General features: G+C 40.9%; 1 protein-coding gene across 1 annotated transcript in view; it reads right to left on the bottom strand.

Moving 5' to 3' along the window:
• rnd2 (Rho family GTPase 2) overlaps positions 1-21656 on the bottom strand; it is a 70105-nt gene that overhangs the window by 19217 nt on the left and 29232 nt on the right. Inside the window, exon 3 of the mRNA XM_072561554.1 lies at positions 3669-3778. Coding sequence (XP_072417655.1) covers positions 3669-3778 — 110 coding nt within the window. The remainder of the gene's footprint in view (positions 1-3668; positions 3779-21656) is intronic.

Genomic DNA, 21656 nt, shown 5'->3' with positions numbered 1-21656 from the left:
AAAGGTGGATCTCAAGGAAAAAGAGGAGTTGTTTTATAGCGGGAAACTCTCAGAAGGGTTACTTACACATTGGCTGTGTCAGAGTCTAACACAACTCAAACTATAAATCCTAATTTGCCTTTCAGGAGAGTGTTATAGACACTTATGTTTGAAACACTGTCACATTGATGTGAAGACCCTTTGTTCAGTGCTCAGCTCCCTCAGCACCGGCGGTTTCTTTGTCAAGCCCAGTATAGCGGGAATGATTGGGTACGAAGGATTTTATACATATTTAGCAGTTGGCAGGATGTACTGGGTCAAAAGGGCAGAGATTTTGCTGCCTGCTTTAGTGAATAGCCCAGACTTTGGTTTGATTTGGCTTCCCGAGTGCTTGCCATTTAAGGCAAGGTATTTCTTCACAGAAAAACAAATGCTTTTCAAAATATTTGAAACTCCAACAAGTTAAGGATTTTGAACTATTCTGTCACAATGTCTTTACTTCAGACTGGGGAACTGCAATATTTTCACTTTTTAAAAGTAGCAAGTTCTTTGCTCTGCTGTCCCTTCCTGTCCCACGCACCGTTCCCTTATCAAATTATGGCTTGCTTTCAGGCTCCTGCCTCTAAAATGGGGTCAAAGTAGCAGGAATTTGCCAGACCATGCTGACCACAGGGGATTGCCCTCTTCCGCATAGGAATGTGGGTCTCAGCACCTCAGCTCAACCAGGGGTGATATTCATCGTGGGAGACATAGGCTGTAACATTGTCATTTGTACACAGGATCAGTAGACAAGATTTTAACTCCTTCAAACCCCACCTGCTGACACATTAGGCACACAATGTCAACATATCAGAGAGTTCTCAGAATTTGCCCAGTGTATTGGTCATTAATTTTTTTAAAGCATGCCTCAGTGAGAACCCCAACATTGGATTCATAAAATCCCTACAGTGCAAAAGAGGCCATTCAGCCCATTGAGTCTGCTTGAACTCTACAAAGGGCATCCCACCCTTTCTCCATAACCCTGCATTGTACCTATGTAGCCTGCACATGCCGGACACTATCTAGCATGGCCAATCCAACTAACTGTATACTTTTGGACTGTGGGAGGGAACTGGAGCATTCACATGGACACAGGGCAAACTTGAAGACTCCACACAGACAGTCAGGAATCGAACCAAGATGCCTGGCACTGTGAGGCAGTAGTGCTAACCACTGGGCCACCATACCACTCACTGAGCTCTTCGGCAAGGTGGATGCCCTATAGTCCCAGAAGTGGCCACTTCTCCAAGTGGGACTGTTGGGTCTACAGAGCAGTTGATGCTGGTTAGCTCCAGTGTTAAGTGGTTACGAGGCAACAGTCTGGAGTTGCTGAGTTCACTGTTTAGGTAGGTTTGTTGGAGAGTGGAGGGTTCCACAGTGTCCTATATAATCCAGCACCAATGTTTTCAGTGTAAGTAGAAAGTGATAAGTAATGGCTACAAACTGGGAAAACACTTTGCTCGTTTTCCTCCAGTGTCATGCAATGATCTACAACTCCAAGAGGTCAGATGGACCTTATTTTAACACTTCATCTGAAAGTTAATACTGCCAAAACTCTGGCACTCCTCCAATGGGGCTTGGAGGTTCTGACAGAGAATTGTTCAGTCAATGGAGCAGGAGTTCAACCTACAGCCCCCTGACTTGGAGGCAAGAGTAATACAATTGAGCCAAAGCACAGTCTCATACTTATGCACTAAAATGATCCAGTTGATTGATGCAGTGTATCCTGGGGACAAATCCACAAAAATAAATGGAAGTACTAGAAACAGTCCGCATTTGTAAAAAAGAGAAATTAACATTTCAATTGTGACCTTTTGTCAGAACTATACAATTTTTTCCAGTTGTGTCAGCACCAGAAAAAAAATCTTGTGCCATCACAAGAACTGTGCCCAACCCAGGTGGAATGCAGGAGCTCGAAACATTCAGTATCAGAAAAAAAAAAGAGAGGTTATCTCAGAATGGTGAGCTTTATCCCATTAATAGCAAAAATCTATTCCTTTCTCAAAGTTATCCATGACTGTCCTATTTTTAAACTGTCCTCTCTCATGAACTTACATTTCAAAAAGCATAAGGGAAAGGTACAAGGCTTTATTTATAGTCCTTTGTAAAATTAAAATGTGAACATTTGATTAATGATAATAAAAATTGAACCAAGAGACCCAGAGGGGAATCAGTGAAAAATTTACCTTCAATTACTTTTGGACAATATCCTCGACAGGCTCTGAAAGTATTTTTAAAACATACTTTCAAATTACATGCACAAAATCAGAAAAGCAACTTATAACACCAACAAAAACAAATTTAAACTTAAAACTGTTGAAGTAGATTGGTTCACAGCACAAAATGAGAATGTGTGGCCTATTGGATCTGCGATGGCTCTTTAAATGGAGGGGTTTTAAATTAATTCTAATGCTCTGTTTTCTTACAATCGCTCTAGATCTTAAAACAAATTACTGCTGACGCTTGAATCTGAAAGGAAAACAAAAAAAGAGCTGGAAATAACCAGCGAGAGAAAAACACGTCAAACTGATGGCTTTTCATCAGGCCATTTTTACTCATTACTACGTTAATGTAGGGTCAAATCCTCCCAGGCCTTGAACAATTTGGACAATGCTGAGAAAGTTGGAAGAACCGCGTGAGATGGCCAATGATGAGCTCCCTAAAGTAGAGAACAAAAACTCCCATTTTCCAACCTAGTGTGAAATGTTGAGACAGGATTCTCACTCCTGAGTGGCTACAAGACTAAGGGCAAGCTTTGGCATACAAGAGCATTCTCGTTATGACACTATTGTGACACAGCATCCCATTCTGGTGTCCATTGCGTAGAAACTAGACAGTGTCAATTCCCAATGTGGAAGGGTAACTTGGGTGACTCCAACTTGCCACCTGCTCTCACGGGCCTATATCAGTTACCAACATGTTCTATGGCCACCAACACCCCTCGCCACCATCCACTAGGATCCCCAGATCCCCTCAGCAAAGCAGGGTGTCAAATCTTCCTCTGCCCAACAGCTCTGGGGCATTTGACAGGAACAGGAACAGGAATGGTCAGTGCTTGACCGGGTGTACAGTTTGGCTTTAAAAATAGTGTCCACGCCAGGAATCCTAGGAGGCCCTGGCAGTGGTGAATACCTCTGCATGGGCACATGGGAGAATACAAGCGAAACACCACTGGGACACGGTGCAGATGTGGACTAGAGCCTTCCCTTCCTTACTCTGGGAAGATAATGTGAGAAAACTCATTAGGGTTCGCAAAGGGAAATGTTCCATGGAATGCACCAAAGTTGACACAGCCAATTTCCGGTAAAATTCAGTCTTATCTTTCCCATCACCTGACCCGCTAAGTATCTCCAGCAGTTTCTGCTATTTTTAAGCCTTGTATCCTTATCACCTTCAGCCTCCTTTCAAAAGCAATGTATGAAACATCGCTGTGGAAATTAATTGCTTTGCACATTTGCAGGAGGTTCACTACTTTAAATGGCTAAAAATAGCACTGACAGAAATTTCATCTCAACGTGCTCATCAATTTTGTTAAAATGAACACATGGATTAATTTCTGCCCTGCAGCTGTGCCTAATGTTTTTCCTTTAAAATATACAGTACCCAACTTCTCGTCTACTTCCTCAAAACAATCAGAGACAGGCACCAACCTTCTTTAAAACACTGTCTAGAGTCTCTGGACGACTGATGTCAAAACAGATTAGCACGGCATCTGAATCAGGGTAGGCCAGTGGGCGCACGTTGTCATAATACGCTGATCCTGGAAGGGAAAAGGAGAAACATGTCAAAACGAGATGTAAGAGGAGAGCTATTTTACGCACTTTGTAAGAACTCCTGTCATGACTAAGCAATACACTGTTTCTTTGAAGAAACAAATTTAACCAAACACTTTTTGCACATAAGACGCAGAGATCAACAAAACAGAATATCACTGAACACACCTTCTGTCAGAATACTTGGATGAGTTAAACCCAGAATTGAAAGCACATTGGACCTCACTATTCAATGAGTTAATAAACGGTACCGTTTATTGAGTGAAAGTGAGCTTGCTTCAGATAATCTATATCTAATACACTGCATTGAAAAAACAAAATCCACATTAGGCAGAGTTTTTTGTTCTCCCCCATGTGGAATTTGTGGACAAGGGACATAATCAGGTGGGAGCTGCCCCCCTCCCTCCTCCAACCTGATGACATCCGTGGCACAATGGACCAAAAGACGACCTTCAGTGGGCAGTAATGCAGGATTCAGGGCCTCTCCCCACTACTGTGGCTGGTAATGAAATGGAGTTTATGGTGAACAAATCTGTGTGAGTTGCTCATGGTCTCTCAGGGACTTCAAAGGCACTAGGTGCCTGATTGAGGGACCTGACTGTGGGAAGAGACAGGCAGCTGACTGCCTGATGAATGCTGCCAACATCCCCTCACTCCCCTGCCCCAGCATCAGACACCCAGGGAACCAAAGAAGAACCTGGGCCTCTCTAGATGTCTTTCCAGCAGCATCCACAGTGTCCGCCTCTGATGAGCAACAGCACTCAATGGGGATGTCCCTCCCCAGGGTCCTTCAGCCTATAGAAGACCTCTCAACTGCCTGAGAGTTGTCACAAACCAAGCACTTGCCCAGGAGGAGGCTAAATGAGTCTGTTTCCAGCTGTCCAGCTGGCAGAGGCCCTTGTCACCTGCTTAAAATTCCCCTTTTTCTCACCATATTAAAATTCCCCCTTCTCCCACAATATTATCATGATCTTTTCTCATTTTAGAATAAATTCTAATCATTATCCCTCAACATAACCGATAATAATCATTACAACTGAGGATCAAGTTCTCACCAAGGCATCTTAAGAACTATAGTTACAAAACAAGAACATTTCTGGTCATTGAGATATCAGTGTTGGGCAGGGCCCATAATGGTTATTCAAATGAAACCTCAAGAAAAGTCAAATGTGGTTAAAAGTCTGTCAAAGGCAATCTCCATTTTGAGTGATAAAATGCTTTCTTAGATTTCCAACTGCACTTTACCAGGAGCAGGAACAAAATAAGGCAAGCCCAGGTTGGCCTTTCCACCAACTTATATTGTAGTGGAAAAACTAGTGGACACCATAAGAGGTCCCACACTGATCCCACTGAGGCTAGAATAGTGGTATCGGACGACAAAATCCTGTATTAACAGTACCACTCAGTAACATGCATGCTGATAAATCAAACAGCTACCATTTGAAGCATATACATTTCACAATCATAGTATAGTTAGTGGCAGATACCACAAAAAGGTTACCAATTTCTGGCTGGGGTTGAGCTTGCTTCTTAAAGTATCATATCAAGGCAAAGCTACAGCCAGAATTGGCTTCAACAGCACGTTTCATCACTGCAGCAATCTGCCTCCAATCCGGTCCTAGTACTCATCTAGTCTGCGAGACCAGCTTCAGGCCCCATTCCATGCTATCTGTCCTCATCAATCCTGGTTGGCCATCCTCCTTGCCAGTGCCTATAAGCTGCAAGGCTGCAGAGTTACATTTATCTGTGCTCTCTGCTACTCCTCTTCTTTGGGCTGGCCACAATTCCAACAGCAGCCAACCTTGGGGCCAGGTATTTGATGAGCTGGCATCGCTGAAGTGGGACTCTATTGCTAATGAGGGTCAGAAGCCCCACAATCCCTCCTCCTCCCCCCCCCCCCCCCCCCCCAATGCAACACTAAAAGGTGCAAGAGGTGAAAGGAGCAGGTAGGCTTGTCTCTGACATTTACCTCATGGACAGGACCACATACCACACCATGTAAAACTCTGCCCCATTTCCCAATTAAGTATAGCCAGCCTACAATTTTGACTATTGCCTTCTTTTCAAGTGTGCAGCAAACTTGGACAGAGAATACTTTCTGCTTTTATTATTTCAATAGTTTTGACGTGTACCTTTACCAGTATTCACTGCTAGATTCTGGACCTCTTTAATGAATGCTGAAGGTCTTTGAGTTGTACCCAAAACCTGTAGGCTCGACAGTTTAAAGCAAAACATCACACTCCAAATGTCACACTGTAAAACAGTAACTCACAGGAAAACAATTTTCCAAAATGTGCAAACAAGCAAAACAAAGCCAATGAGTTCCTACGGTTTTTATTCCTCTGACCTTTGGGTCCAATACCAGGATAATCTGTACAAAACCCTGAACAATAATGACTTTTTGCTTGAGTTCAGGATCTGTTTACACAACTGGGAGCAACAACATTCAAAAGGGATGAACCAGACTACCACCCAAATACCACAGCTAAGCTGCTGAGCCAGGCTATGAGCAGGACCCTCAGCAGTTTAGATTAGTCTCGCAGTTTTATCTGGGTGGATTAATGTCTCTCAAAAAGGGACTAATTGAATGGCACAATGTAGAAAGCCATATCATCATTTAAAGAGAACAAGGTCTAGTTGCCGCCCTGAACTCAGTCACAATAGTTTCCTTTCTAATGCAGGTGAGAAGAACAGGCATTACCACTCCGAGACCCAACAGAAGAACACTGAAAAGATGTTAAGCCAGTTAGAGGAGATGGCTGCATTTTCTGCTCCACCCGTTGTCATGGTGAATCCATTACAGAGTTTCATAATTCGCATCATTTCTGGGTCCTGTCTGTTCACAGGATTCATCGAAAAGGAAGAGCAAACCTCCATTCTTAACTATTTATGCTTAAAAAGATGGCACTTCCAATGAGGTCTGATTTCCTCAGTACTTCACTGATGGTCAATCTAGATTTTTATGCTGAATTTCTGAAGTTGGATTTACACTTAAATCCTTTTGACTCAAAGCAAATGTGCAGTTAACTGGTGACCTTTTAGGTAACAATTCTCTTTTTCTTCGGGTACCAGGTTCTAAGTAGCAAATGTAAACTTCACTTGGACTGGTTTGTGAATAATCTTGGCTAGGTACCACAGTAATTTTGACTTGCTATCAGCACGCAGGATGGCTGACCTGGATTTCCTCCCACTCTTACTGCCTGTCACCGAGTGAATTGGAAGGAATTGTAGGTGGTCAGACAATCTGTTTGGTGCTGAACACACCTTTTGGGCCCAGTGTCCTAAAATGGACTCAAACCTAGAGCTTCCATCTCTGAGTAGGGACACTACCCACTGTGCCACATGATCTCTTGGAAATGACATGGAGAGATTAATAGCAGAGAGCGGTTTTGGAAGCAGTTACGCAGTTAAGCCAAGAAGAACTAGAATCCACTGCAAGTATAAATGTGAAGTTTTAAAACAATGGAATAAAAAATATACTACAGAAAAGAACTTGCATTTCTGAGGAAGGGTCACTCGACCTGAAATGTTAACTTTTTTTCTCTCCACAGAGTCTAGATTAGAGTGGCGCTGGAAAAGCACAGCAGGTCAGGCAGCATCCAAGGAGCTGGAAAATCGGTGTTTCGGGCAAAAGCCCTTCATCAGGAACTTCTTTCCACAGATACTGCCAGATTTGTTGAGCTTTTTTCAGCAATTTCAGTCTTTGTTTCTGATTTACAGCATCCACAATTCTTTGTTTTGACTTGTATTTATAGTGTCTTTGATGATATCAAGACATCTGAAAACCATTCACAACTAATTAAATACTTTGAAGTGTGTTCACGTTCATGCACCGATCCAAGGAGAACAGCAAAATACATATGAAAGCAAATATCAGAAAGGGTGTCTTACTAAATTCAGTCTAACTACACTCACTCTGCCAATATATCTGATATAAAGTCTCATCTAGTCACAGATACCATAATTTTTAAACACCAACAATCACATCAAATTACTTATCGTGAGCTTTACTTTTCCTTCTACTTGTAGCAATACAACGAATCAGAAGGGAAAATTACTTTTTACCATGCAGGATCGTGTTTACAGAAGCAAACTTTACCTAAAACCATTAAAGCTACCAAATTGCACTGTCACTCTGAAACGAAGAACAAAGCTGGATTATGCTTTAAGGTTATTTCTGACAATTTCTGGGGAACGTGAAGCAGAAAGGCCAGCTCCCAATAGCCTGCCATTTACACAAAATTATTGGATATTGGAAATCTGCTTCCTGTCAAAAATCTTATTCTAGGATGATTCTCTTAAGGATACTTCAGCTTTGACACGCATCTTGCTTCGTAAGCTAACACATGGATCATCCTTCTACAAAATACATCCTATTTTATGACATTTAAGTATGATACTAGCGTTCGACAACTAAATCAGAAGTACTGAAGAATACTGAAGTCCATCTTTGATGAGTGCTGCCTATATTTAGGGAATTTGAGAAAGGAAATCCTAAAATGACACAGCATCACTGCCTTGCATATCTGTCTGAAGCAGTTACCCATCTATATAATAAGCCTAAGGTTGTCTAATACCAAGCTCAAGAACCCAACAGATGGTGGGTACCCCAATTAAAAGATGAAGTGCTTCCAACAAACTGAATTAGTCAACGCAGTAGCATTAAAGATGTTTGCTAATGTGTTTGTGGCCTTCCTTTGCACAGTTGGTAAATCAGATTGCATCATAAAATATGTACAAGGCTGTTATGGCAGTATTGATTCATAATCTTTCATGTACTTTGACATGGAATAGATTCTAGTTTTTGCCAGCTAGTAAATTTAAGCACTAAACATAAGCAGGAGAATCTGGCAGTGTGGATCCATGACCTTCTGTACAGGGCACACAACCTCCCTGGTCAGATTTTCTATATTCCACCCTACTGCAGAGGAAAAAACTTTCCCCTCAAGTCTAAAGCCAGACCACCAGAAACTGTAAGGACTCCTTGGTATGGACAATGAAACATACTGCAATCTTCTAAGTGGTATCCAGAGCTGAGCATGTTTAACTTGAAGATATTAATGCAGATATGAATACCAGAAGGGCACAAAATGCTGCCTATGGCAGTCCAACGCCAGAACATTCTAATTGCCTAGGCAATTAGATCAACAATAAATCATGCATTAATCCCAATCCAGTATAATCAAATCAGATAACCTGGCTGCCTCACAGGGAGTTTCGGGTATGGGGAAGCATAAAGGACTAAAATCATGGAAGCTGAGAAACTATTGCATAATGTTGTGAATGTCTTGCAATTATTATTATATTAAGATACCTTGAAGAGACATACTCCTGCTGCCTCACTGTGCCAAGGACCCAGATTCAACTCTGGCCTTGGGCAACTGTCTGTGTGGAGTTTGCACATTCTCCCTGTGTCTGTGGGAATTTCCTTTGGTTTCTCTGGTTTCCTCCCACATTCCAAAAAAAGCTGTGCAGGTCAGGCGAATTGTCCATGCTAAGCTGCCTATACTGTTAGTGCATTAGTCGGTGGTAAATGCAGGGAAATGAATCTGGGTGGGTTACTCTTCAGAGGGTTGGTGTGGACTTGTTGGGCCAAAGGGCCTGTTTCCATGCTGTAGGGAATCTAATCTAACTTAATCTAATCACTGTACCATAACATGTGACCTGAGGATATAAACATATTATATTCCATCTTACCCAGGGATCACTTGTATCATGACATGCAAATAGAAGTATGCTGCTCTGTATACCCTAACAAGCTCAATATGAGCCAGATGCTGATGTACCTGTGAATGCAATATTCGTAGACATTAATAAATTATAACAAACATCTGTTGGTTTCTTCAATGCCACGTTATCCACCCTTAGTCTCTCCATTAGAAGGGATAACATGAGCATTGTCACATTAGAAAATTAACCCTGCTGCCAAATCTACTAATTTTGTTCTCCAGTGGAAAACAAAACTTTACCTTTTTAAAGAAGCAAAAAAAAGTGAATGTATTATTGCAAAGATCAAAGTTGGTCTTATTAAATAATGAGCTAAACTTCATACTTGGGTTTTTCCACCACATATTAGTGTACTGCCTTAGTTAGTAGAATTCAGCATGGAATAGAAACCTGAAATAATGCTCTAATCTTCAAAAAAAAATCATTAAATACACAGGGATTCATGCATAAATGAAAGGAAATCATAACCTGAGAGAGACTGTGAACATTATGAAAAATACACGTAAGAATGAATTAATCCCATCATCAAAACAGTGGGAGGAAAGCAATTTTTCAGGAAAATGTATTTCCATTTTGCAATTTACAAAATAAAAGACTTTAGCAAATGTTTAATTGGAATTACCCATTAGGGAAGCACTCAGGCATTTTTACACTGGTAAGGACAAAAGTTCTATGAAAAAAATTAGCTCTATTGAACAAACTCAAAAATGGCAGAATTTTGTCTGAAATAAGATTGGGGATTATAAAACTACTATGGAGTGAAAAAGACTGATTTTATGCATTAAGCTTTATTTACTAATATAGCAGCCAAATTAACAGAAGATAGACTGGAGAAATGAAGCGCAAGTTTAAGAACATTCTTTTAATTGACCAAAAGTGGAACAAGTCCAGGATTACCTGAGGTTAAAAATGACTGTCAATAATTTAGTCTACATATTTCAAACATACTTAAATCCTACTTTCCAGTGAAATGTGTTATGGACTTAAGATACATTAATTTAATGAATACGATTATTAATTATCTGAATAACCACTTGTTGGTACAGAATTTAAACCTTGCTCAAAAAAAGATTTAAGGTATTGAAACCTTTCAATCTTGCACTTATTGGAACAGACGCACGAATGTTTAATTTCAAAGGGAACAACAATTCATTCTGCATGAGAAAAGGTTGCTGATTAGACCACTCATTGTAACTGCAACTGTACCAATGGGTTATTGTTCCTTATATTGTCTATTCTAAGTTATCTGTTTAAAAAGGTTAAAAGGAATATGAATATACCAAGATTCAAAACAACAAGATTACTGATGGTTGTTTTTCTCTTCCACTGTTCATGATTACACAAAATATATAACAGTATCAAACTTCACATTTAAGATGCCATTAGCTTATGAATTAATTTACTCAAAGTGTGTTAATCAAAAAAGATGCTAATGTTAGCAGTGTTACTGGGTAGGGCATCTGACATTATTCTACCATTAATTCTTTACTAAAAAGGAAGAATCAGTGGTGAATTCAATGAACGAGAAATTAATAACAATTTTTTAAAAATCAAAGAATGCAGTACATTACGCTCACCAGCATTTACTCATTAAATCAGAGAAGATTGCAAGTCTCCTGTGATGCGCTTTACAGTGCCATATTTTGGCCAATTGTAGTTTCTCCATTTGGCATCCATGTTGGAACCGAGCATGATGCTAGCAAACAATGTCCAGGCATTCCAAACTTTCAGTATCGCTATTTAAACCATAATCATCAATATTTTCTCAACTTTTCTCCCCAGGGAGATAGTACTTGAATTTGGTTTCGGAACACATTATTTGGGCCTTAATAAGTGACTGATTTGTGCCGGCTGAAGGGCATTTAGGTGTATTACAGGAAAATTGGGATTTCTACATTTAGTATATAAGAAAAATCAAATATAAACACCTCACATGTCTTTAGGTGGCATAGTAGTTAGCACTGCTGCCTCACAGTTACAGGGACTCAAGTTCAATTCCAGCCTTGGGTGACTGTGGGGAGTTTACACATTCGCCCTGTGTTTGTGTGGATTTGCTCTAGATGCTTTCCACAGTGCAAATATGTGCAAGTTAAGTGGATTGACCATGCAGAATTATCTGTATTGTACAGGCTAGGTCCATTAGCCAGGATAAATGAGGTTAACAAGGATAGACTAGGTCTGGGTGGGGTACTTGGAGGGTCGGTTCAGGACTTTATGGGCCAAATGGCCTCCTTCTCCACTGTAGGGATTCAATGATTCTTTTATGGGTAGCTGTAAGAAAGTGAATGAAAGTGGAGTGAGCTAATCTATTAAATCATAAACATTTCACCACTTAAGTCAGAGCCAACTTTCTAAAATTCATCTCAATATTAAATCTAATCTTTCATTTGCATGAATGTTTGAGAGAATATAGTGCACTTCAGGAAGTATCAAAAGCTTAATGTGTTTCTTAAAGTAAAAGCATTTCATTTTGCACTCATCAGAAGAACACAAATATGTCAAATTTCAAGCGATCATAATTTATACTATAGCAGAAAACAGTCCTTTGATTGCTTGGCTAAACAGGTCTGATTGGCCAAGGCCTTACGCTGGAGAAAGCAATTGGGAATTATAGGTCCCCCAGTCTTATAGATAATTCTAAACAAGCACAAGGCTTGAACATTTTCTGTTTGTTTGCAGGGAATGGGTCCCTTCATTTGAATGTATTTTGATTCCGGTGAGTGACAATGAGATGTGGTATGAGCTTGATTATCTGAAACTGGCTGTTAATGTTGCTATTATCACATTCAATTGTTCTGCATGTGCTAAAGGAAATCACATGTAATCTGTCTGAAAGCGAAGTGTGCAGATGCTGAAAATCCACAATAGAAAAGAAAACACTAGTCATTATGCATACGTGGGACAGAGCTATGGAGTTAACATTTCAGGTGTCAATGGTAGCCATGATGTTCAGGTGCCAGTGTTGGCCTGGGGTGGACAAGGTCAGAAGTCACCAGGTTATAGTCTAAAAGGTTAATTGGACTATTACCTGGCATCATCTGACTTCTGACCTAATACTTCAGAGCAAGGAGCATTCTTCAGAATGCTTTTTCTAACCAGGCCAAACTTTGCAAGCACCTACTGCTCGCAAAATTGCTTCATCAAATAGCAATTAAACTCTGGTTGACCTCAGCATGCATTTACGCAATTCATCACAGAAGGCACCTGACGAGTGATCTTAAAGGAACAAACCTTTTCAGGTTCAGATAAATATCATCAGGCCCCACATCACCTACAAATACTGACACTGCAGATTGTCTAGCGTTTCCTGAAAAGCTCACAAACAATAGGAGGGGAGTTGGGCTGGACGTTCACCTTTGTTTGTTGCATCTGCACTGTCCTCTGCTCTGTTCAGCAATGCTGGAGGTCCTGCAAAGGGTTGTCTGGAATGTTAATTGTCTTTATATATGCCAGTAGAACAATGCCTTAAAGGAGAGCCTTCATGTACAATGAATTTACAATTTGTAACCTGGTAGGGTGAAGGACTTGCTACACAAAACGCAAATCAGCACTCGGTACCTCGTCCTTGTTTTTAATTCTGGGGACAAAAACAAAATAAATGCTCGAGGCTTTAATTCCATCCCTGGAAGGCTGAAGGAACAGAAGAAATACTGCAGCCTCCAGCAAAACACCAGTGGAGTTGGCAGGTACATGACTGATGTATTGCTTATTTTTAATTTTTGTAATGGTTTTGTTGAATAGCTCCTATTGTTTATGCTTTGCCTTCACAGACTGCCACACAGATGAGAAGTCTTTTATTGATGGCATCCACTTAAAAATAGGATCTACTGCTTCCGAAAACCATGCACTACAGTCTAGTTTGTAGCTTATCCTTTCTGACATGAGCTGGTGATACAAAATTTACAGAAACTTAAAGACCAAGTTGCATCGAAAATTAATTCATTTCATACATAATTTTAACCAATTAACTATTCTTTGCTTTGACCAAAGCAGATGGAGTTCAACATGAGGAAATGGAAGGTCATCTATTTTGTGTGAGCAAAACTAAAATTTGATTGTTTGTCTAATTGTGGGAGACTTGGAATTGTGAAGGAGTAAAGAGGTTTAAGTATTCAAGCATACATATTACTAAAAGCTTGTGTACAGGTACAAAATGCAAGTCAAAATTGCTAATGGAATATTGAGCCTTAAATCAAGGGGATTGGAAATGGTGATATTTCGTGTATGTAAATCCATAGTCAGCAGTAGTACAATATTCACTTCTGGACACAATATCCCAGGAAAAATAACTTGGTCTTGGAAGTAACACTGATCAGCTCCATCAGAATCATTCTGGGGCATGAAAGGTTAAGTTATGAAGACAGGTTACAAAACCTTGGTCTGTATTCCCCTGAGTTTAGAGGATTGAATGGTGAATCTAGCTGAGGTGTTTGAAACAAAAGGGATTCAACAACAGCAGATGGGAGACAGCAATCATTTCCAATAATGGAGAAGGAAATCTAGAACAAAAAAAACAAGCACAAAACGAGAGAAGCCATTTTGGAATCAAACCAGAAGGTAGTGCAAGGGTGGAACTCACTCCCCTCAAAAGGCAGTGGCTGCTGGGTCAAATGAAATTTAAGATGGACATCAATAGATTTTTAATAGGCCACTGGATCACACAAAGCAAGAATGAAGACAAGGGGCAATTCAGCCACAGTTCAACAAATGCATTTGAGGAGCTGAATGGCCTACTTCTATTTATGGTGCAGTCTATGTTGACATATTAATTTTATAAAGAGTAGAAGTGGAATTTTTAAAAACGTTTCCCTCTTGAATTATTCTATATTAGTTTGAGTTTCAGTTCTACATGTATCGGGAGATTCTTAGCACTTCAGTGAGAGGCCATTCTTCAGGAGTGAGCTTCAGGAATCAACACCAGCACGAAATACAATCAAAGAGAGATCACATTAGTACAGTCCAATTTAATTCTCTATCAACGTCTGTTTTCCTAGACAGGGTATGTAAATGACAGCCAGGCATAAGGATTTTGATGCAGTGTAACAGTGCTGTACAAAGCTGGATATAAAACCATGCAGTCTCCCACCAGCAATTGCAGCACACAGTGGATTGGACTTGCAGAGTCAAATATCTAAGCCACTGACTGACTAAATATGGCCAATGCTTTTCTTCAAAAATTCAGATGCAAAAATATCACTCTCAAAAACTCACAGGTCAACATCATGTCGGACTATTCTTGACCCATTTGGGAAGTCTAAATCTGGTTTTAAACGTTTTCATTTACTTGAGCAATTGTTTCACTGAAATTTACCTTTCTTTAAAAAAAAAGTGTTTTTTCCCTCGGAGCTAAATGAATGGCAATTGTTCAACAGACACGCATGAAAGATTCCTGCTAGAATTACAACTGTCAGTGCTACTTGGGAAATTGTAACATTTTGCAGAGAAAAGTGGAGCTGTGCCAGTGATGCAGTGCAGGACCAGTCTCTCAAAACAGTGATTGAGTGGGATCACTTTAATCTGCTGTGCAGTTATAACTAAACTATTCATTAAGTGCTTAAGCAGAAGCAGCTCTAGTGGCTCAGATGCAGAACAAAGGGTCAACACCTCAGCTGCAGTCCAAGACCGAAACCAATAGGTTTCCCTCACCACTAGCACCATCACCACCCTTCACAAGTAATTCCTTGCCAATCTTAAATCAGAGCTACCCACAAAAGAACCATTAAGTAAAAAGAGGGGAGAGAGAAATAAATTGCAGGAGGGAGGGAACGGAATACATTTCGTCAAGATGAACAAAATATTTAACGTCTCTGCAAAGCCATTAGTTTGCTAACCTCCAGTAATTGAATTAAGCACACGTGACCAATCCGATTGTTAAGAGACAGTAGAACTGTCCAGAGTTGCTGTATTTCTTCCGAAACGTAGCATAGCAACACTTTTTCTACCGGAAATTAATGTATAAAATTGTTCCTTTGTGGGAATGAGGGGGTGGTGGGGTAAGAGGAGGGTATGAATAGTGGAAGAGAAGAGAATCAGCAGAATGTAGAGTCAATCTGCAGCCAGAAAAACCTTTCTGCTGAATAATCACAAAACCTGACACCTCTGTCACTTGGTGCATCAGAGATTCCATGGATCTCTCTCTCTGCAGGAAACAACCACAGCTCCTCTAGAGAATCTTGTAAAGCAGAGACGGCAGGAACAGCACAAATTTACTTTACAGTTCACCTGAGACCATTTTCTGAAAAACTTGCAATTTCATTTGGAGAAGAACAAACTTATACAGCCTATCGCCTATGATTATTGTACTTAATTACTACAGAACAGCAGCTCTTTAAATGTGTCAACATTTAACTTCAACTGCCTACTTACTGCTTTATTCATTAAGTCTCAGCCCAACAACGTACGAATTTTAAAATTCTCATTTTTCTTTTCCCTCCATGACCTTGCCTCTCCTCATCTCTGTCGCCACCTCCAATTCAACAATTCTGAGATCCTCACGTGTGTGCATCCCTCATTCCTTTTGGCAGTTGTACCTTCCAACAACACAAACCAAAAGCTCTGGGAGTGGCTTGAGGGGAAAAGCCTCACTGCCTTTAGCAGGAAAGTAGCAAAAGTACATAAAGAAAAGAAGAGATAAAGTGGGTGAAGCTCACCTGGAACTTAAACACTAGCACAAGACTGTTTGGGCCAAATGGCCTCTACATTCTCTGTAACTGCAAAGTGCAGCATTTCTCCTTCTCTATTACATTAAGAAGTCCACACAGTTCAGTTCCATGATCACTGGACACATATCATTACCTCCACTGACAGTGGGTATTCCACTACATGGAACTCAGCTGAGAAATCTGTCCTGACTCATAGTTCTTAACGTTGTCCACTTGTCCAAAGGAATCCTGGATCCCGATTGAGAATCATTAGAACTCCAATATGCTACCCCTCACCATCCCAGAGCGATGCTGGAATACAATGAAAATAATCACAATATCATCCTGATTAAGACCAATCAGGTGAGCGAACCTGGAAACTGGACATTCTGTGTGACTCAGCTAACTCTAAAAGTCCTCCATAAAATCACTCACTAAAACAAAGAGCTTCTTCCAACATGGACATTTATTCAAAAGCAGCAAGTCACAGATAAGTAAAACACCCGATTCTACGTGCTATCGCCAAAAGCATTTCTTGAAAGAAATATATTAAAGAAGAAATTCCAGTTGAGGGACCAAAATAACAGCAAACTATAGACATTACTTCCAATTTTTTCAATGACTTCACACCTGATAAATTGCAAATCCCCACAGCTTCATTGCTGTTAAAACCCAAGCCCTTTTTTTCCCCTCTGTCTTCGGAGCTTGCTTTATAGACGAGCACTTTCTCCTGAATAAATTTGATGATCATGTGATTTGGCAAGAAGGGCAGAATTGAGAGTTACAGACTGTACTGCCTGACAAGCCAGTCAACAGCTCACCTTCTGATCCCAACTGGCAAGCTACCAAGTGATGCCAAATAGAAAACTGTGGTCATTCAAATTGAATAGGCCCAAATAAGAAATAGTTTTGGTGTAGATTGTGTACGTGCACAAAAAGGATTCAAATTTATTGCAACCCACCCGTTTTATTGCACAGTTGGCCATTGTTCAGGAATCAGGATTTTGTTTGGCTTTCATTACCAGTGCCTAATGGGACTGGAGGCTGCTGGGCCTGCCAGACTGCTACAAATACCACCTGAATATTATGAGACTGTAAAGTCTTAATGAAGAACATAACACTGGAAACCAGTATAGAGAACAACTACAAAGTGACAGAGACAACAGCAGGACATTATCCTTACTCACAGCACCTTTTAAGATTTTCTTTGTTAAATTCATCCAGCCAAGCTGGTAAAAGAAAATATAGAATGTGGCATCTCGGAGCAGATTGCAACTTATAGAGTTCTTATGTTGAAAGTAAAGTGCATCAGCTCATGCATTTGCCAACAGCTGTCAATTGGGTTAACCCTAATACATGGAATGATCCTGAAGTGTGATCTGTTTTTCGGTATGCAGGTTGTAAAGTTACCAGACACCTTTGAATGCTTTCTTGGTACAATAAGTGTCATAGAGCTGAACTCATCCATGTCAACCTGATATCCTAAATTAATGCAGGCTAATTTGCCAGCATTTGGCCCATATCCCTCTAAACCCTTACTATTCATATACCCATCCAGATGCTTTTTAAGTGTTGTAATTTAAATGTTGTACCAGCCTCCATCGCTTCCTCTGGTAGCTCATTCCATACGTGCATCACACTCTGCATGAAAAAGTTGCCCCTCAGCTCCCATTTAAACTTTCCCCTCCCACCCTAAACCTCTCCACTATAGTTTTGGACTCCCCTACCCCAGGGAAAAGACCTTAGCTATTTACCCTACCCACGCCCCTTATGATTTTATAAACCTCCATCATAAGATCCCCCTCAGCCTCCGACACTCCAGGGAAAAAAAAATACTTGGAGAGAAACACGAAACAAAAGAGGTGGTGGTTGGGGATTTTGAACTCCATTTCCCAATTGCTAAGCAGAACCCCAGCTTGTTGAAAAGTACCGCAGCTCCAAGCCTGGGACATATTCCAGATCGTTATCGCGTAGATATAAAAGTTGTTTTAATTAAATACCCATCTGAGACAGGAAATGATGCGGCTGTTTTTGAATGCAGTGACCTTCACTGATGTGGTCTCACCTCATGGCCCATTAATTCAGTCTGCCTGATGATAGTTTGACTGAGGTTTACCATAGAAGACAGGTGCCAGTTTAATCCTGGTTCAGTTACAAAGGTTTGGCCTTAAGAGCAGGTAAAGTAGATCTCAGGAGCAGCTGGCAGTCAAATCACATTAAAGCTGATTGTCATAACACAGATATCTGCTTAAGAAGTTTGTCTTCTCTTCTTCCTTTCATTGCACTTCTAAAGAACAGTTGTCAGTCTTCATTCTAACCCATCATTACCCGTCAGATCTACAGATGATACACTAATTATTGCATTACATGTTGGCCAAAGAACACATGCAGCTTTCTGAAAACCTACAATATAAATTCGCACGTACATAACAATTACATTCTCTACTCCACAGCCAGTGGGAAAGTTGTCACTTTAATAAAAACCGAAAGACCTGCAGATGCTATAAATCAGAACCAAGAACAGAAATTGCTGGAAAAGCTCAGCAGACCTGGTCGCACCTGCGGAGGGCCAGAGTTAACATTTCGGGTCGAGTAACCCTTCTTCAGAACGAACATTCTGAGGTAGGGTCACTCGACCCGAAACGCTAACTCTGATTTCTCTCCAAAGATGCTGCCAGATCTGTTGAGCTTTTCCAGCAATTTCTGTCCTCAGTCACCATTGTCGAGCATACTGGAACTCTTCGGAATCCCTGCACCTCTTCAAACCCATCATGAAGGAATATTTTCTTCCTAATCTCGCTCATCGCGGCTCTCTGCAATTTCTTTCTAAACCATTCATGAAGCGTGTTGGACGTTTCTTTAAACTGAAGATGCCATTTTAATGTAACGGCTGCTGCTGCACTGTGTGCACGAACGATGGTGCTCTGAGAACTGGAGGGGATTAATATAAAGCTGACCAACACAACTGAGGCACATGAACAGCACTACGGTGCAGAGTTTAATTTTGTAAGTGCAGTTTGGAAACAAAAACAGGAACAACAGATCAAGCTGGCACAAGCTTGAGGCACAGAAAGACCTCGTTTTGTGCTGTACCATTGTATGAAAGGAAGAATGGCCCACATTTGTATAGCACCTTTCATGAGCTTAGTACATGATCCAAAGTACTCTGCAAACAACTACGTTAGAATCATTGTTGTAATATAAGAAAAACAGCAATTTGCATACTGCAATCCCCCACAAACAGCAATGTGATCATCTACTTAGTTTTAAAATATTTAAAGCGATATTGACTGAAGGACAAATGACGACTTGGAGACGATGGAAAATTTTCCCGCTCTTCATTCAAATAGCACCATGCCATCTTTTACTTCCATGTGAGACAACAGACAGAGGAGCAGGCCTTAGTGAATTGTCTCATTCAAGTGTCAACACATCTGCACTTGAACTATCAACTAAAGACTTTCATCTAATTCAGGTCTCTAGAGAGGGACGTGAACCCATAATCATCTCACTAAAAACAAAGACAGAGGATGTGATCCCTAAGTTGCACAGCCATAGTTTAATCAAATGATTCTATATTCAAGTGACAAACTCAACTTTCACTGATATTGTGAGGTTGAGGAGCTTGAAGCAGCCAGAATTATTTAGTTGGCCCATATTGTAAAAGCTCTAGTATTCTCTGTTCAGCTGGGGAATTGGACTCACAATGTAATGTCAACATAAACACACTGTTGACTCATCTCAGACAATGCATTGGAAATTTTACACAAAGTCTAAGAATAGAAGGCTATGTAAGAAGAATGCAAAGCAGTAGAGCATCCAAACTGTGTTGGATTTCTGATCAACAAGAGAGGGAAGGATAATGGTTGGGAGGACGTCAAACAGGAGAGGCAGTAGACCACATGGCAGCTTTAGCCAGAACCACACTGGCAGGCAGCTACGTGGGATTGAGTGGGGAAGCATACTCAAGGGCCTACTCCTGCTCTTACGCTTCCTGGCTTGCCACGCAACCTACAGAAAGCCTTCTCCCCTTTTATCTCTTACCTCTGAAGGTTCAAACTATTCCAGTACTGCATTCTAGAAGCACATTCCCAGACACTGGCATTCCTTCAGCAAATCCTCTAAGTGACCACTTTTTGCGGGCTTAGTGTGGCCTGACTGAGGGAGGCCCTTCTCATAAGGCTAGGAAAAAGTGAGGACTGCAGATGCTGGAGATCAGAGCTGAAAATGTGTTGCTGGAAAAGCGCAGCAGGTCAGGCAGCATCCAAGGAGCAGGAGAATCGATGTTTCAGGCATGAGCCCATTCCTGAAGAAGGGCTCATGCCCGAAACGTCGATTCTCCTGCTCCTTGGATGCTGCCTGACCTGCTGCGCTTTTCCAGCAACACATTTTCAGCTCTGATCTCCAGCATCTGCAGTCCTCACTTTCACCTCACCTTTTATATTTATGATTACACAGTAATTCATGCGATCACCACAAGAACACTGCAATTAAAAGATTTAAAGAAGTGACACAGATCCAAGAATACATCTCTTAACCAAATGGAGGACCCACCTTGTATTCAGTCAGTATAATTACTGGTGTCAATTTGCTCAGCATACTCCTGTTGGGTTGGGTCTCTTTGGTGCATGCATATTGAAATGTGGAGAACTGTAAAAATGCCCCAAGCTGTAGGCCTAGTCATTTAGCTGCACAAACTGTGTCAGCATCAGCCAAGCTGAGCATCACATTAATGCACTCAGCAATACCCTGCCATACCGGGAACTAGTGGTTTCGAGAATGGAACAAAAGAGGATCATTTCTCGCATTGGGGTCTCGAATATAAAATTTCCTGTATACCTGCCTTTCAGTGTTGCGTTGGGATTGTTGTGATTATTTTACTTGTGCCTCTTTCTTCATTTGAAATTAGCCTCCAGAAATTTCCAGCATCCTGAAACCTGATCTCAAGGTGAAAAAAGGCTTGCTGCTCATCAGGCTATGACCATTCTAAAAATCATTCTTTTGACAGCTCTACGGAAATTACAATGGGACATTCTTGCTTCCTCCTCCCAGAATCCTTTGCTGAGCATTTCCTCAGGTTTTCCAACTAGCTACATTGACTGCAGTAGAATGACAGCCTTGACTCACTGGTAGCACCTGATGTCCAAAAGCCCTGAATTCAAATCCCACTTGGATTCGAGCCTTGAATTCACTACTCCAATGCAGCGCAAAGGACTGCTATGTGATTGCTGACTTCCCCCACCACTTTCGCTGTGAGGCTGAAGAGAGACCTTGTCTGCCCTCATATCTAGGCATGAAAGATCATGAAGAAGCATAGTCCAGATCCCTTCAGCATCATTTCTTGTAGTTTTTCTTCAACCGATTCCCAAGTTGGTTATTATTTATATACTGCCTGCTATTTTAACAGGCCACCTTGTAAAAACAATAACTGCAGATGCTGGAAACCAAATTCTGGATTAGTGGTGCTGGAAGAGCACAGCAGTTCAGGCAGCATCCA

Source organism: Chiloscyllium punctatum, chromosome 42 (genome assembly GCF_047496795.1).
Source record: "Chiloscyllium punctatum isolate Juve2018m chromosome 42, sChiPun1.3, whole genome shotgun sequence".
Taxonomy (NCBI): Eukaryota; Metazoa; Chordata; class Chondrichthyes; order Orectolobiformes; family Hemiscylliidae; genus Chiloscyllium; species Chiloscyllium punctatum.
The sequence above is the reverse complement of the archived record's forward strand: the minus strand, read 5'-3'. Positions and strand labels throughout refer to the sequence as shown.